A 14306-nucleotide genomic window follows, 5' to 3' on the forward strand; every position below is an offset into this window, starting at 1 on the left:
ACACAGTCAGTCTGTCTCATATCTGATATAAATGGGTGCCTTCTAAGCAGGCATCAGGATGAGGTTCCACTGTCCTGTTCTGAGTGTGTTGCTGTTCCATCCATTCATATCAGGACAAGAGCAAGAAGTTTGTACAGAAGTACATCCAGCTCCATTCACCTCCCTGGATGGAGGCTTCCCCAGGAAGTGGTTTTACAAAGACAAAGCAGGAATTATACACAGATGTGTCTCTCCTGAAGGAGCTGTTTGCAAATGTCCCTTAGACCAGACAAGTGTCAGATCTCTGTGTGGTGGAGTTTTATTGGTGTTACTGATGGAGGGCAAAGTGACCACAAAATGAGAATTCATTGTGGACGAAGCAACAAGAGGAGGGGAGAACTCTTCTGCTTTGTCAAAGCAGAGCTCATGACATTCAAAGCCATGATCAGTTTTTGAACAGCACAGCATACAACACTGGAAATCCAAGTAGTGAGCTGTGTGTTATTTTCAGTAGAGTTTGCACTTCCATTTGGGGCTTTTAAAGGAAATGTTTCATTAATTAAAGATATGTATAGCTCTGAAAGTAGCTGGATGCTTATTCAATAATAGTTAGGAAATTTGACCACAGCTACTTCAAAAGGTTGATTTTTGGCACAAAGTAGTTGTTAAAATTTGTCCCTGAAAGTAGAATTAATATTTTTTTCTTTCCATACTTAAAAAAGTAGTAATAATTACAAATTTCTTATATTCCATATATACATGTATTTTATAGTTCAAATTGTATTGGATTTCTAAGAGTAATTTTTGATACTAATTCAGTAAATTCAGTGCAAATAGAGAGGTTATTTTGCATATTCCACTGGGGTTTCTGAACTGCTGGGTGTGCAGTTGTGCAGCCTCTAACCTCTAATTACCTGGGAATAGGCAAGGGTAGTACCTGTCAGAAAAGCCTAGGCATGCCTGATTTTTATCATAGTTTCTTTAAGGTTGTGCTGTATATCTGGTTGCAAAGTGCAGAGCTGCAATTAATGGCTGTGACTTCATGTGTTTCAGAAATTCCATTATAAAAACCTCCTCCTTGGTGAGCACGATGTCCCACTCACATGCATTGAGCAGATTGTCACAGGTATGTCAAAAATAGCTAAGAATAATGACAGGCTTTATTTTTATTCTTATTCAGTACAAAATTGTTACCTGCCTGTTAGGTTCTGCACAGTTGTTGACACTTGAGGTCTTATGTCATTAATCTTCCCTGATTTGAAGTACTTGGTTTATTTAGGATAAAAGCCTCAAATGCTGAATAAATCTTGAGCCTTAAATCTTAAATGTCCTGCCATGCAGGAGACTTAATTGGGTCTTTATATTATGAACTTTATATTTGTAACTACCATACCAGATCAACAAGTGTTGTAGGAGAGACATGTTATAGCAGTACAAAATTTTGTTAGCAATGTTTTTACATTGAATCATTTAATCTCTGCCAGTAAAAACACTAAATTGCAAAAATAGCTTATACAGTGAGACATAGATGGGATTTCTGACAAGAGAAATGCTGTAGTTTTCAATCCTCTCTAATTCTTAGCAAGTTAATAACTGGTGATCTCCAAAAATCTGCAAATGGCAATTGACACTTAATCTGAAGAAACAAAATACTTCTTGTGGAGAACCAGGTTTTTATTTGTTGGATTCCTTAGACTAACCTATTTGTTAAGAATGGTTTTCATCTTGTAATTGTAAAATTTCATAAAAGTGATAACTTTTCAAATTTTGTTTATGGCATGGGCAATTAAACACTTGGTTTTCTGACTGTAGGTAATCTAAATTATTGTTTATAAGTTTTGAATGCCCAAAGTTGGTTGTGATCACTGTGAAAAGATTAATGTGTTTCTGAGGAAGAACACGATGAAGAAATGCTGTTTTTTTTACAACAAAGAGGTGCTATTGACCTGTTATATTGTCTTGCACTGGCCCACATTTGTTGCCCCTTTTCTAAAACATGAGGTTTACCCTAAGTTTAGTGAAACATAAGCTTTTACTAACAGGAATCAACAGATTTTCTACCTGAATCAAAATGTGCTAACAAATAAACTTCTGGCAGCAACATTACTCTACCTGTTTGAGCCAATCTTGTGTTTCCTTACAGAACACAGTCAAATAAGTTTCTCTTCTTTGCAGTTAATGACACCAAGAGGAAGCAGAAGGTCCTTGGTCCCAACCAAAAGCTGAAATTTAATCCAACTGAATTAATAATTTATTGCAAAGACTTCCGTATTGTCAGATTTCGATTTGATGAAGCAGGTCCTGAAAGTGCAAAAAAGGTATTGTTATCTTGTTATAAATTTCTGCCTTGTAGTCATTACATGTAGCAACAGCTGTGCTGATAAGAACATTTTGTATTATTATGTTTTGATAGAGAAGTAGGGGGAGAATTGCAAATTATTCACATTCTGTTACAGGAGAATATCTGGAGTCAAATCTATTAGGGGAAAAAATTAAAAGTGATGTATTAACTGTTTCGTATCATACAAGATATGACAAGAAATACTGGTTTATCTGTTGTACTTTTAAAAGTTATTAATTTATTAAACAAATCTTTTTAAGGACTGGAATCAGAACGTTGCATTGCAGCTGTACAACAGATGTTTGCATTTTTATAGGAAATGCTTCAAGCTTTGATACTTTTTCTAAAAGTCATAAGCTTAATTTACCCAGAGGCTGAGTGTACTGCCTTATGGATATCCTTAGTGGTGTCACACAGCAGTTCTCCAGCAAGCTCTTGGAATCACCATTTTGTCCAATTTACATGAACCTGGGTTCTTTCTCAACGTTTTGTTATCAAAGCCTTGTACCCTCTTCACAGGAGGAATTACTGAGCTTAGTCCAGTCCATTCCTAGGGGTTCCCTTCCTTGCCCACCGGTGCCTTCCCTGCGCTCGGCTGCCCCGACCTCTGCGGCACCGCAGCGTGGCACAGCCGGCGTTTCGTAAGGAGTGACCCACTTTTCTCTCAGAGCTTAACAATTCCCCTTCTCAGTAGGATCAGGTTTGAGTTTAGCCCTGTAAGTCCCAAGGACCATCTGCCCAGGCATAAGTCTGTGTGCAGTTACTGACCGAGAGCTGCTGAACTGGCTCAGCCCCTTCTCCCTCCCCAAGGTGTGCAGGAGGAGCCCGTCATGAGCCACCCTGCTGTGGCCTTGCCCCTGTTCTGGCTGCCCTGCTGCCTGTGCTGGTTGGAGCCTTCCACGTTTGGCATCTTTCCGCAGTCATTCCCTTGCACAGCTTCTCCAAAATCCCCCTGGAGCTGCCGTCTCTTGCAATATCTTTACAGCAACTGTTTCTAATTGGCTGTCACAGCAAAGGAGAGTGATTAGCCCGGAGGAGGAGAGAATAAACTCAGCATCTCATTAACATTCTTTGTGCTGCTTTTTCTTATGCAAGAGCAAACAGTGAAACCATTTTATGAAGGCCTTTACATTAGGCATTTGTAATTACATGGTCTTAGGTGGTTTCTTCTGATAAGAACAGCTAGGTCTAGAGAGCCAGAGCCTGTGTGGTTATAGAGCTTGTGCTGGTGGTGACCAAAAGTGTAACAGCTGCCATTGTCAAATAGCAGAATGTGCTCGGTGGAGAGGAAGAAAACTGGTACAAGTATCAGCTGTGTGGTTACTGTTGCAGTTTCAGTGCATCAGGTAGGTTACTGCAGCTTTGTGTGGGTGTAGCACACAAGCATTTCTACTGGAGGGAGATCAGGTTCGGCTAATCTAATCGAACATTTCCATAATAGCATTAAAATATAAATGTATAGGACCATGAGATGCTTAGATCAGTTTTCCTGTATCAGGATTTCGCTTAAATTATTTTGGGATGCTGGTGAACACATCTGGAGTGATCTTACACAGCATATTGAATGGAGTTGTTTTGTTTTCTGATATTTAGATGGCATGTTGGCACCACAGTATGGAAAGATTTTATCTGGTTTCTGTTTCTGCCCTTCAGGTAGTAGGTTGTCCTGATGTTTAAAAACAGAAGACAGTGATCAGGCCTCCTTAAAGTTCTGAAGGGCTTCTCTAATCTATATTTACATCCAACTATTTATACAAGAAAATGTTGGTAGCTGTCTAGTTAGAAGTAACTGTGTGTGCCTAACTTTTGTAGGGAAGACCAAGACTGAGTGTACCTGAGCTCTGATGTGAGGGGAAGCCTGCTCTTGGGCTGAGGGTGCATTGCTGTCTGACTGGGAGAGTGCCACAGGAGAGGGCTGACCATGGAATTGGGGTTCTGGATGGGGGGTCCTGCATGGCAATTCATGTTTCAAAATGAGCTTTAAATATATGGAGTAGTTAGAAGGACAACAGATGCTGACTTTGTGCAGTTAAGGAATTTTTTGAAGCGTAGTTCCTTGCACGTGCTGGAAATACTCAGCAGCATCCAGTGACATAAATTGGTGTTGGCAAAGAGAGTGTAATCTGTTCCTAAGGAAGTGTCTCTGTTTGCTGAACAGGGCATAAGGGAGAATAACTAATTAAGCTGCCTTACTAGAATAGAGATTATTCCAAGTATCTCTTTGAGGATCTCAGAAAGATCCTCTTTCCAAGGATCTCTTTGGATGCTGTGAAAAGAAGGATCCAAGTTTGGAAGCAGGCTTCTGATGTGGACAAACTGACAGACTTGACTACACATAGACACATGGGTAATGTTGGCAGAACTTTCAGAGGCCTTTTTGTTTGCCTTTAAGCAGAAACATTGTGAGAACACATTCATTTATTTTCAGGTAAATTATTATAGAGAAGCTTAAAAATCAGTTCTGTTAGAAAAACAGCCTCAGCACTTATTACAGCCAGTACATGCTAATAAAATACTGTCTCAGCATTAGTCAGCCAGGTAAATATTTTCTTCCTCATTTTTATTAGTGGATATTTGGGAAACAAGCATTAAGGGAAAATAGAAGGAATGGAAATTTGCGCTCACCACTGTTTAGCAGTTTAATTTTGTTTTGTCTCTAAAATAAAGCGATAGAGTCTCCAAAGGAAGGAAAGCCAGATGGGTGTGGGAGGAAGTGGAGGATGGGGAAGCAAGGGTAAGCAAGTTGGGGAAGTCTTAAGTTAGGCAGTGCAAAAAAAAAGAAGCATTTCACATTCCTTAGAGGAAAGGAATTATGTTGTTCCAAAAATGACAGCAAGCGGTCAAACTGAAAACTCCTGCTAGTTCTTAGCCACTGCAGTATTAGACATTAGACTGAGAAAATAAAATGTATGAAAAGGTGAGGGTGTAGATCTTCTGACTGTTAGGTGGTGCCCAGTGTGCTGCCTCACTGTGCGTAAGGATCCTGGCAGTGCCCCAGGGTGGCACACACCCTGTGCCTCCATGAGTACATCTCCATTTTCTCATCCCTTTCTCTTCTATAACTCTCTCAGTTCTTTACTCCAGGAAGCTTTTTTGAATGAGTATGAGAGTTGTTTCAGAATCACATGCTCAGTCAAAACAGGAGGAAAATTTTAATCTCAAATCTTGTTTCCTGTGCAATCAAAAGTAGCCTTTCCTACGTCATAACACTTGGGATCGAGGGGAACGTTTTTTCCTTAATTGTTATGAACAATAATATGAAACTCGTAAGAGTTTTGAACACATGGTCCTGACCCTTTCTAATGTGTTCCTCCTGCCTCCCCAACTCTATTACCTTGTTCTAATTGTTTATACAGATCACAAAGTTGGTGCTGTTTCAAGGCACTGGGAATGCATAAGATACTGTCTTTGGAGGGGATGAAGAAAACTTTTTTTAGAAGTAAACTTGCAGAATCAGAATGGTTTGGCTTGGAAGGGCCCTTAAACTCATCTCAATCCACCCCCCTGCCATGGGCAGAGACACCTTCCACTATACCAGGTTTTTCAAAGCCCTGTCCTGGTCTTGAACACTTCAGGGATGGCACAACCATAACTTCCCTGTGCAAAGGTTAAAGATATTTTAAAAAATACAAATGAATTTTAAAAAATTCTCCTAATGCTGAATGCTTATTTTCCCAATAGGTTTTCCAGCCTAGGAAAATGAACAAAACCTGTTTGTGGGACTTGATGTAGTCCTGCCTGTCTGACTTTCTACCACAGGTGCCTGCTTGGGATAGGAATTGCAGTAGCAATGGAAAATAGTATTTTTCCAGAGAGTTCATAAGCCAGGTAGCCTGGCTTAAGGAAGAAGGGAAAATCCAGGGCTGTGCTAATGTAGCACATCTGAAATGTTGTTGTTCACAACTCTTCTGCAAGAGCATTAGCAATACTTTAAAGCTCTTGCCCTTGGTAAAATTCCTGTTGAAGAGGAGGGTGTGCCCTGAAAGTATCATTTATTTTCCTCAGATAGGGGTTGAACAGGGGACACTGACATAGGGAAATAGCTTTTGTACTATGAAATAACTACAGCCATTGTGTTTACTGCTTTTAATAAATGAACTTTCCAACAAGCAGCCTATTCTCTTGTTGTTTGTCTGAGCCTAAATATCTTCAGCTTTACACAATTGTAAATTGGCAAGAATACCAAACATTTTTGAGTTTGATATGAGAACGCTTCCTGTAAAACATGCTTGTCTTCCAATTTAGAGTGTTCTACTTATGGCCATAATCTGCTGAGATCTGTGGAATGTGCTTGTCTTCTGAATCTCTGAGACAATAAAGCTATTATAGGGATTTAGTGAGGAATAAACAGAAAATTAGTATGTCTTTGGTACTTGCTTAGTGTATCTGTGAGTGGAATTTTTCTAAAATACAAAAATAGAGACAGTAGCAGGAAAAATCTATTACTTTTTAAAAAAAGAGAAATAGATGTCCTGAACCTGTGGGTGGACTGCTTCACCCATGCAATGCATGGTGTGAGTTACATCTATTCCATGGAACACCCAGAGCATTTTCCAGCTCCTGCTTTATTTAAAAGCACAACCATGGTCTCATATTTTTTGTGGATCTGGATGGTTACTATCTTCACCCCACCATTTTATCCCGTTCACACAGCACACACATACTCCCTTTTTCAAATGTGGCAAGCAAATGACAGAGATTTCAGCTGCTGCCTATTTAAAAATAGGTTTTACTGTATTCCTGTTGTGTTATTTGGCAGCACAATGGAATTTTTTTCCTGCAGTTTGTCCTGAAGCCTTGAGAGTAGATTAGCATAGTAAAAGGCTTTCAACTTTCACTCCATAAATGAGATGAGGAGTAGCTCTGCTAGAATCAGTTACTGTAGTGAAAAGCTACATAGAAAAATGGAAGTCAAAATGTGCATATACACAGATTTCCATTTTATTCATTGTTGATCATAGCCAAAAGTAATCTGTTAGAAGTGGCCAAATATTGTTGAGTAGCTGGCTTCTTCTGCTTCAGTTCATACACTGAAATAACAAGATTTAGTAAAATGTGTGTGGATTCCAGTTATGTTATTAAACATTTTATCAAATCCTGCTTGTAACTGTTCATTAGGAAAGTCTGCTATACTGTTCTCCAGGGACACTTTTACTGCTTGGGTTTTTTGGGGGGCTGTCACCCCTGGAATGTTCTGTCCTCTGTTTTCCTTTGCAGTTTCACTGTGGAACAGAAGGTGTGGGGACAACAGGTAAAGAATCCGTTGTTCTAAGACTCGACTGGAATTTTTTTGTTGAGTGTTTGTGAAACAACATTTTCAGCTCAAGTTAGTCTACTGTCATTGCTATAAATAATGAGGACTGTCCCCATCCAAAGTCAAAGTATATAAAAATACAGTAAAGGTTCTATAACACCAGGGATGTTGCATACAAACAATAAAAGTACAGCAGCTTTCTCCATGCAGATCTCAGCATAACTGAGCGCTCAAGCTGCCAGCACTGGTACTCCTTCAGTTCTATGGTGCAAGTCTTTCTGTTATTCCTATCACAATAAGGACACTTTCCTTCACAAAAAGAAAACAGTTTCTTGGATGCACAGGATTGTTTTCAGAAATAATGTTCAAAACTGCAGAACTCTGAATAAATTTTGTAAATGTGTTTCTAAATATGAAAAGTTGAAGGGAAAATAAAAGGAAAAAAACATTAGGGTTTTTGTCAAATCTTTTGTATTTATTAGTGAATATCTACATTCAGAGAGACAGAGACTAGAAATGCTTGATGAAATTTTAAGTCTAGGATCTAATCCTAAATCATGTGCTGCATTCTTAATTTTAATAATCTTAGGGAAAGAACCAATAAGGTTTTCTTAAAAGGAAGCACACATGAAAAACTTCCTAGCCTAACTGACAACTGTGTAGCCCAAATATCTGTCAAATGCTGTTAAATACTGATACCAGATTTTAGTTCAGGACATGCCTGAACTGTTAATTGTTCAAAACAGTCCTGGTAAAATTCCATTATGTTGTTGCTGTGTTTTTCCCCTCTTCCCTAAGCACTGATTGCTGGCTGCTGTCAGAGCAGTGCTAGGTTGGACTTTTTGAACTGACCCTGCACACTCTTAGGTTCTTCTGCTGGATTGATTAGATACTCTTTTCATTAAAGAAAATATCAAAAGACTAATTTTTGGCTTTTTCCCAGCTCTGCGTATTTGACACTGTTGCCATTAAGGGCAATATTTTTTTGTCTATATAAATATAAATAACACATATAAAAATATAATAACAATAATAAATGTCTCTTTCCTAGGTGTGCCTTGCAATAGCTCATTATTCTCAGCCGACGGATCTTCAGCTTCTCTTTGCATTTGAGTATGTTGGGGAAATGTATCATAATCCAGGTAAGGATGAAGGTACTTGGATTGTGCTTTTTTTCCTGTTTTGTAATATGTATTTTTAGTAAGACTTCTGTCCAGAAGCAGTGGCAAAAAGCATTTGAGGCTTTCTCCAAGGGTAACAAAATCAGCTTGTTCTGCACCCAGCCTCTTACGGTTATAAGTCATTCATTGGGATAGACATTAATGACCAAAATCCAAAGCAATGTCTTTCCTGTCTGAAACAAAGCCAAACTGTGGCAGCATGAATACTCCTATTTCTCAGTTCACGCTTCCATCCTCCTGTTGTATGTCTCTGTTGGTACTCTGGGTACCAGTGAATGTCCCATCAGGCAGGCTTGCTCACCTGCCCTTCTTTTGGGAATAAGTTTCTCTTCTGGTGGTATTGCAGGAGGATTTGTGCAACTTGGGACTCCATACCTTCTTTCCTAGAGGCTTACTAGGCAGTTCTTACCACTCAAAACCTCCACCACCCCTGCTGAGCTGGAGCACACCCTCTCTGCTCAAGGCCAATCTCCAAGTGAACCTTGTCAGTTAGGTAAGCCTGCAAAGATGCCTTTGGAACTTGATTTTGAGCGTAATGCTGTGCGGTCACTGCCGAGTGTTCCCCAGCCCACACACAGCTGAGAGCCAGCGTTGTAGGGTGACAAGGCTCCCACAGAGCGTGCTGCTGCTGCTGCAGAGCTGTGCTGTGAGATCTGAACTCAGCAGCTGCCACTAGAAACCACTCATCTGCCTGTTACAAAACATCAGCCTTGTGGAATTACGAGATCAGGCCTTCAAATTTGCAAAACAGTGCATGGTTCTCATCCATGGTTTTGCCTCTATGGCTGCCCTGTGCATGCACAAGAATAAGTGTGCATGTGATTATTATGTTGCACACACAATTACACATGGAATTTCTTACCTCATAAAGCTTGGGCAATTATTAAGGTCCATGTATTTTCCTGTTACAAAGTACTAGGGAGGAAGCCAATTTGCAGATAAAATTGCAATAAAATGTTAGGCCATCACAAAGTTGCCTTTACTCTCTCTTTAAAATACCATTTACTATATGGAAAAATACCTAGTGGAAGAATTACATAAGGTGGGTAAAAATGTTCCTCTGGAGCAGCAGAGCAGAATGGCAAAGGAGAGTTGTTCTGCCATGCTGCAGTTCCCAAGAGAATATGAAATTCTTTTGGGTTGTGTTGGGGTGTTCTTGTTGTTGTGAACCCTGGTGTTTGTCCCATAGATATCTGGCTTTGCTCTTGCAATTCCAGTGCTGTTTAATGACTTTCTCTCCCTGCTACTCCCAGCAAAGTAAAAGGTGAAATGCTGTCTTTGTGCCTCCTGGGGAACATAAAAAGCCTGCATTGTTCTTGTGTACGTGTACATTTTTTTCTTCCCAGGCTATATTTGATAGTTATGTATCCCGCCATTAAACAGAAAAATTGACCTTTTTTTGGTAATTTTCATATTTCTCTGTTTACCATCTTTGAAGAACTACTTCAGTCTGATTTTAGTCCTGTTTTTTTCTGAAAATCCTAAGTAGTCAAAGTGCCAGTGCAAGAATGAAGTTGATAGATACAGAAAGCAGAAACCACACAGGTTATGGGATGTCAGCAGAGCTGTGACACTGTTCTGCTTGCTTTGGGCAGGCTCTTGCTAAGGCTCAGAGCTTTCATGGGGGAGGTAATAGGGCTGAATTTCAGTTTATTCCACTTCCATCTAAAAATGTACTTCAAGTGTCAAGAAACAAAATGTAATTTCTTTTTGACACAGCTGACTGTCCCCTTGGCATCTAAAGAATGACCAGCAAAGGAGATCCTTCTGTATAGTTACAGCCTCTCTAAGCTCCTGGTCTCTAAACACAAATTGATAGGCCATCTTTTTGTGTAGATATAAATCTATATAGAAACCCCAGTATTTTAACATGGCCTTCCATTTCTTTTATTTGCTGTTAATACAGCAGTCATTTAAAGTTGATGAAATTATATAAGTTTTATTTTACTTTATTGACATGGTAGCTATTCAGTAATAGCTATAGCCTATAAAGGGTTAATGTTTTAAAATGTTGCAAACTTTGGCATAATAAAGAAGGAAAACCTGTGACTGGAGATAACATTTGTTCCTGAGTATTATTATGCCTTGGCTTCTATCAAGCAGCACAGCAGGCCAATTTTGTGTTGCTTTTCTAATGAGATTGCAGGGAAAAATACATTGACATCTTCATGTATCATCAAGCTGCCATTAAATCACTGCTTTCTTCTAATACAGCATTAGGTAGTATAGATAATACTAGTCCTGTTGCTAATGGCTTATCTTTGTAATTAGGAAGGTGAGGAGTTTGATTTTTATTTATTGTTTTTAATGGGCATTGATGACTTTCTTTTTCCTAGCAAAGAAGGTGAATGGCATAGACCCAGGAGGAGGTGGCGGTGGCATCAGCAGTGCCAGCGGTCAGCAGACTCCTTTGTTTGAAACTTACTCGGATTGGGATAGAGAAATCAAAAGGACAGGTGCCTCTGAGTGGAGAGTGTGCTCAGTCAATGAAGGTTATATGATCTCCACTTGGTAAGTTCTCCTGGGACACCAGCTGGAGGGAACTGGGCTGTCTTGTCCTGTGTGCCCCACGGCCTCTGTCGCAGCCAGCTGTGCATTGCACCTCCTAATTGTGCTGCTCTCTGGAGAGGCCCCCAGGCAAAAGATGCTGCAAGTCTTGTCCCTGAAGGAGATGTCATGTCCCTAAGGGAAATGTCATGTTCCTAAAGGAAATGTCATGATTTGGCCTCCATGGCTTTGGTGCTTCTGTACTTCCATGTGGGACAGTGGCAGCCACGCCCAGGGGCTGCTCTGGGACAGCCTCACTGAGCTGGTAGCACAGCACTGCAGCAAGAGGGAAGGTGGTAAAAAACACAGGGGAAAGTAACCTTTTTTTATCATGTTTTTTTTCCCACAAGCCTTCCAGAATATTTTGTGGTTCCGTCTTCCTTAGCAGATCAAGACCTGAAGCTGTACTCCTACTCCTTCATTGGGAGGAGAATGCCTGTAAGTGTCCTCTTTGTTCTGGTACTGCTCCTGCTCATTGCACAGTGTTCAGCTTGGGGCTCTGCATGCCAGTTAACATTGCATTAAGGAAATAATTGTACAGAATATCTCTAACCTGCACGATTTTGTTGTTCCTTGTGTTTTTTCCCCATGTTAGCTATGGTCCTGGAATCACCCCAACGGGAGTGCCCTTGTGAGAATGGCCAACATTAAAGATGTACTGCAGCAGAGAAGAATTGATCAGAGGTAAGTGATTCGTTGTGTCACTCTTCAGTCAGAGGGTTGGGATAACACCAGTGGTGACTGTGACACTGCACTGGGGGGCAGTGGAGGTGACCCTGTGTGACACTGCAGTGTTGTAGTGTGGGAACTTTGGAGAGACTGTTCTCTGGATCTGGTTCTGGCACCATTTTTATTCAAGGCCATTCCAGTTTCAAATTCTGAGTAACTTTACAGGTTTTAAGGTATGTTTATTTTTTAGGGGGATAACCATTCACATGACAGAATTTATTGATAAAAGGATCAGATTTACTATAATACAGCTTACATTGGTGGAGATTTTCTTACCTCCTTCAGCAAGACAGTAAAAAAAAACCCTTCATTTGTGGCATTGGGAAATACAATTCAATTGTGCAATACAATTCAAGACTTAGTATCATAATGCACATGGTATTTCTGTGAAATATTTGTCATGTGCTGTCCTTAATGAAAGACTGAAGGCATTTACTGCCTGGTGTAGGTAGTTTATAAACTTAGTTGTTTTTGTTCTTTGGTTTAATTTGTAGTGTGACTTTTTGTAGTAGCGCAAACATCTGCATTGTGTGTTAGGCTGGAGCTCTGAGTTTTAATTGAAACCCTGTCAGATTTCCTGACTTCATAAACTTTAAATATGTTCTCTGCATTTAGCATAGGTAAGTCTTACTAAAAATGATGGAAAACTAAAAACTGAATAGAGTTATTTAACTGTCAGTCAGCATTAGATTTCATTTCTCAAATGTGATGTTTTAATGATCCATTAAAGCATTTCCATTTTTTATGTTCAGTAATTAGCAGACACCAAAAGTGTTTGAGTCAGTAGCTTTATGGCAGGAGCAATGTATCTCCTGAATATGAACCAGTAAACTATTTTTTAGAATGAGGTGCATGTTTTATGTGGGTTTAATTGTTTGCAGTTAGACAGTAGCAGGCTTCTTGAAAGACTGTTTCTTTCCTCTCCAACAACAAACCTGCTGATTCTTCTCCTGCAGGATTTGTAATGCCATAACTCGAAGCCATCCCCTGAGAAGTGACGTTTACAAATCTGACCTGGACAAGTGTCTCCCCAACATCCAGGAAATCCAGGCTGCATACAACAAACTCAAACAGCTCTGTGTCAATGGTATGCTGGGCTTTCCTTCTGTTATGGGGTTGTTTTGCTGACATCAGTGAATTCTGATCAGCCTGGCTGACAGGGACTGTCACTGGAAGCTGTTGTGCAATGTAATTGCTGTCCCTGTTGCAGACCCTTTTGATGACACCGAAGAGAAGTGGCTGTCCTCGCTGGAAAACACTCGCTGGTTAGAGTACATCAGGTTGGTACCATTAATGTAATGATGTTCAGTTGAATGTGCAGAGCTTTCAGCACTGTAAATGAGCAGTGCATCATTTGAAGGATTCTTTCTTTTAGTATAAGTTAGGTAAATACAGATAACCCAAATCTTTTTCTTGTAAAGTGTGAATTTTGGTTAACTCTTAAATCTCTTTCTTTTCCTGTCCAGAGCCTTTCTTAAGCATTCTGCTGAGCTTGTCTATATGATGGAGTGTAAGCACGTTTCTGTAGTTCTACAAGGTAATACAACACAAAGCATGCTGTAATTATTCGCATTACTGTGATAATGTAGATAAACAGATTTAGATAAAATCAGCTGTAATCTTTGTGCATAAACCCCATGGATTCTGAATATCTCAATCATTTGGGGAGCTAGAAGGGAAAATAATTTTGTTATATATCTGAACTGTAGTATAGTCCTTAGCGTCAAAGGAACATTTTGCTTTGAGTCTTTGTGAGTTTTTTTCTGATAATGATGATAGAATCAAAACCTTAGTGTGAACCTTTGTACTGTGTTAATTGGGCTAATAGTCCCTGCAGAATCAATATCAGTTTAATTCAGAGGTTCTCCAGACAAAAGCATTTCACTCAGTGCCCACTCCTTGTGTCTGTGCAAACAGATATTTCAGAGGAAAGGACACTGAAAAACTCATATCTGTAATTCTGTAATTTCTGTAGTTTTTATAAGACCTGTTCAGCTGGTATATCCCACTCTCCCCATGTAATGGCCTTCCAAAAATTGCTTCAAGGTGGAAAAATGTTGAAAATTTTAGCAGCATGAACCCTCTCCTCTTCAGAGCATCTTGATTTAAGTACTGGGCAGTTGGATGGGTATTTTGTTCTTGATGAATGCACTGCTGTGCTGGGTGCTGCAGGAACCCTTTCTGTAGTATGAGTCTCAGTTAAAAAAAAGTGTGATTTTCTTCTAGTTTGGTTTTTTTAAAAATTATGAGAACAAATAAAACAACTATTTTGAAG

The 14306-nt window shown here is 39.7% G+C and overlaps 1 protein-coding gene across 2 annotated transcripts in view; it reads left to right on the forward strand.

Moving 5' to 3' along the window:
- Nucleotides 1–14306, forward strand: part of MTMR10 (myotubularin related protein 10) — a 35735-nt gene that overhangs the window by 13859 nt on the left and 7570 nt on the right. For both annotated transcript variants that reach the window (XM_063169537.1, XM_063169538.1), the window contains 9 exons: nucleotides 1033–1105; nucleotides 2155–2297; nucleotides 8626–8716; nucleotides 11092–11266; nucleotides 11653–11740; nucleotides 11898–11986; nucleotides 12988–13118; nucleotides 13242–13311; nucleotides 13498–13568. In XM_063169537.1, the coding sequence (XP_063025607.1) occupies nucleotides 1033–1105; nucleotides 2155–2297; nucleotides 8626–8716; nucleotides 11092–11266; nucleotides 11653–11740; nucleotides 11898–11986; nucleotides 12988–13118; nucleotides 13242–13311; nucleotides 13498–13568 (931 nt within the window). The remainder of the gene's footprint in view (nucleotides 1–1032; nucleotides 1106–2154; nucleotides 2298–8625; nucleotides 8717–11091; nucleotides 11267–11652; nucleotides 11741–11897; nucleotides 11987–12987; nucleotides 13119–13241; nucleotides 13312–13497; nucleotides 13569–14306) is intronic.

The sequence above is a fragment of the Melospiza melodia genome, chromosome 15 (genome assembly GCF_035770615.1).
Source record: "Melospiza melodia melodia isolate bMelMel2 chromosome 15, bMelMel2.pri, whole genome shotgun sequence".
Taxonomy (NCBI): domain Eukaryota; kingdom Metazoa; phylum Chordata; class Aves; order Passeriformes; family Passerellidae; genus Melospiza; species Melospiza melodia.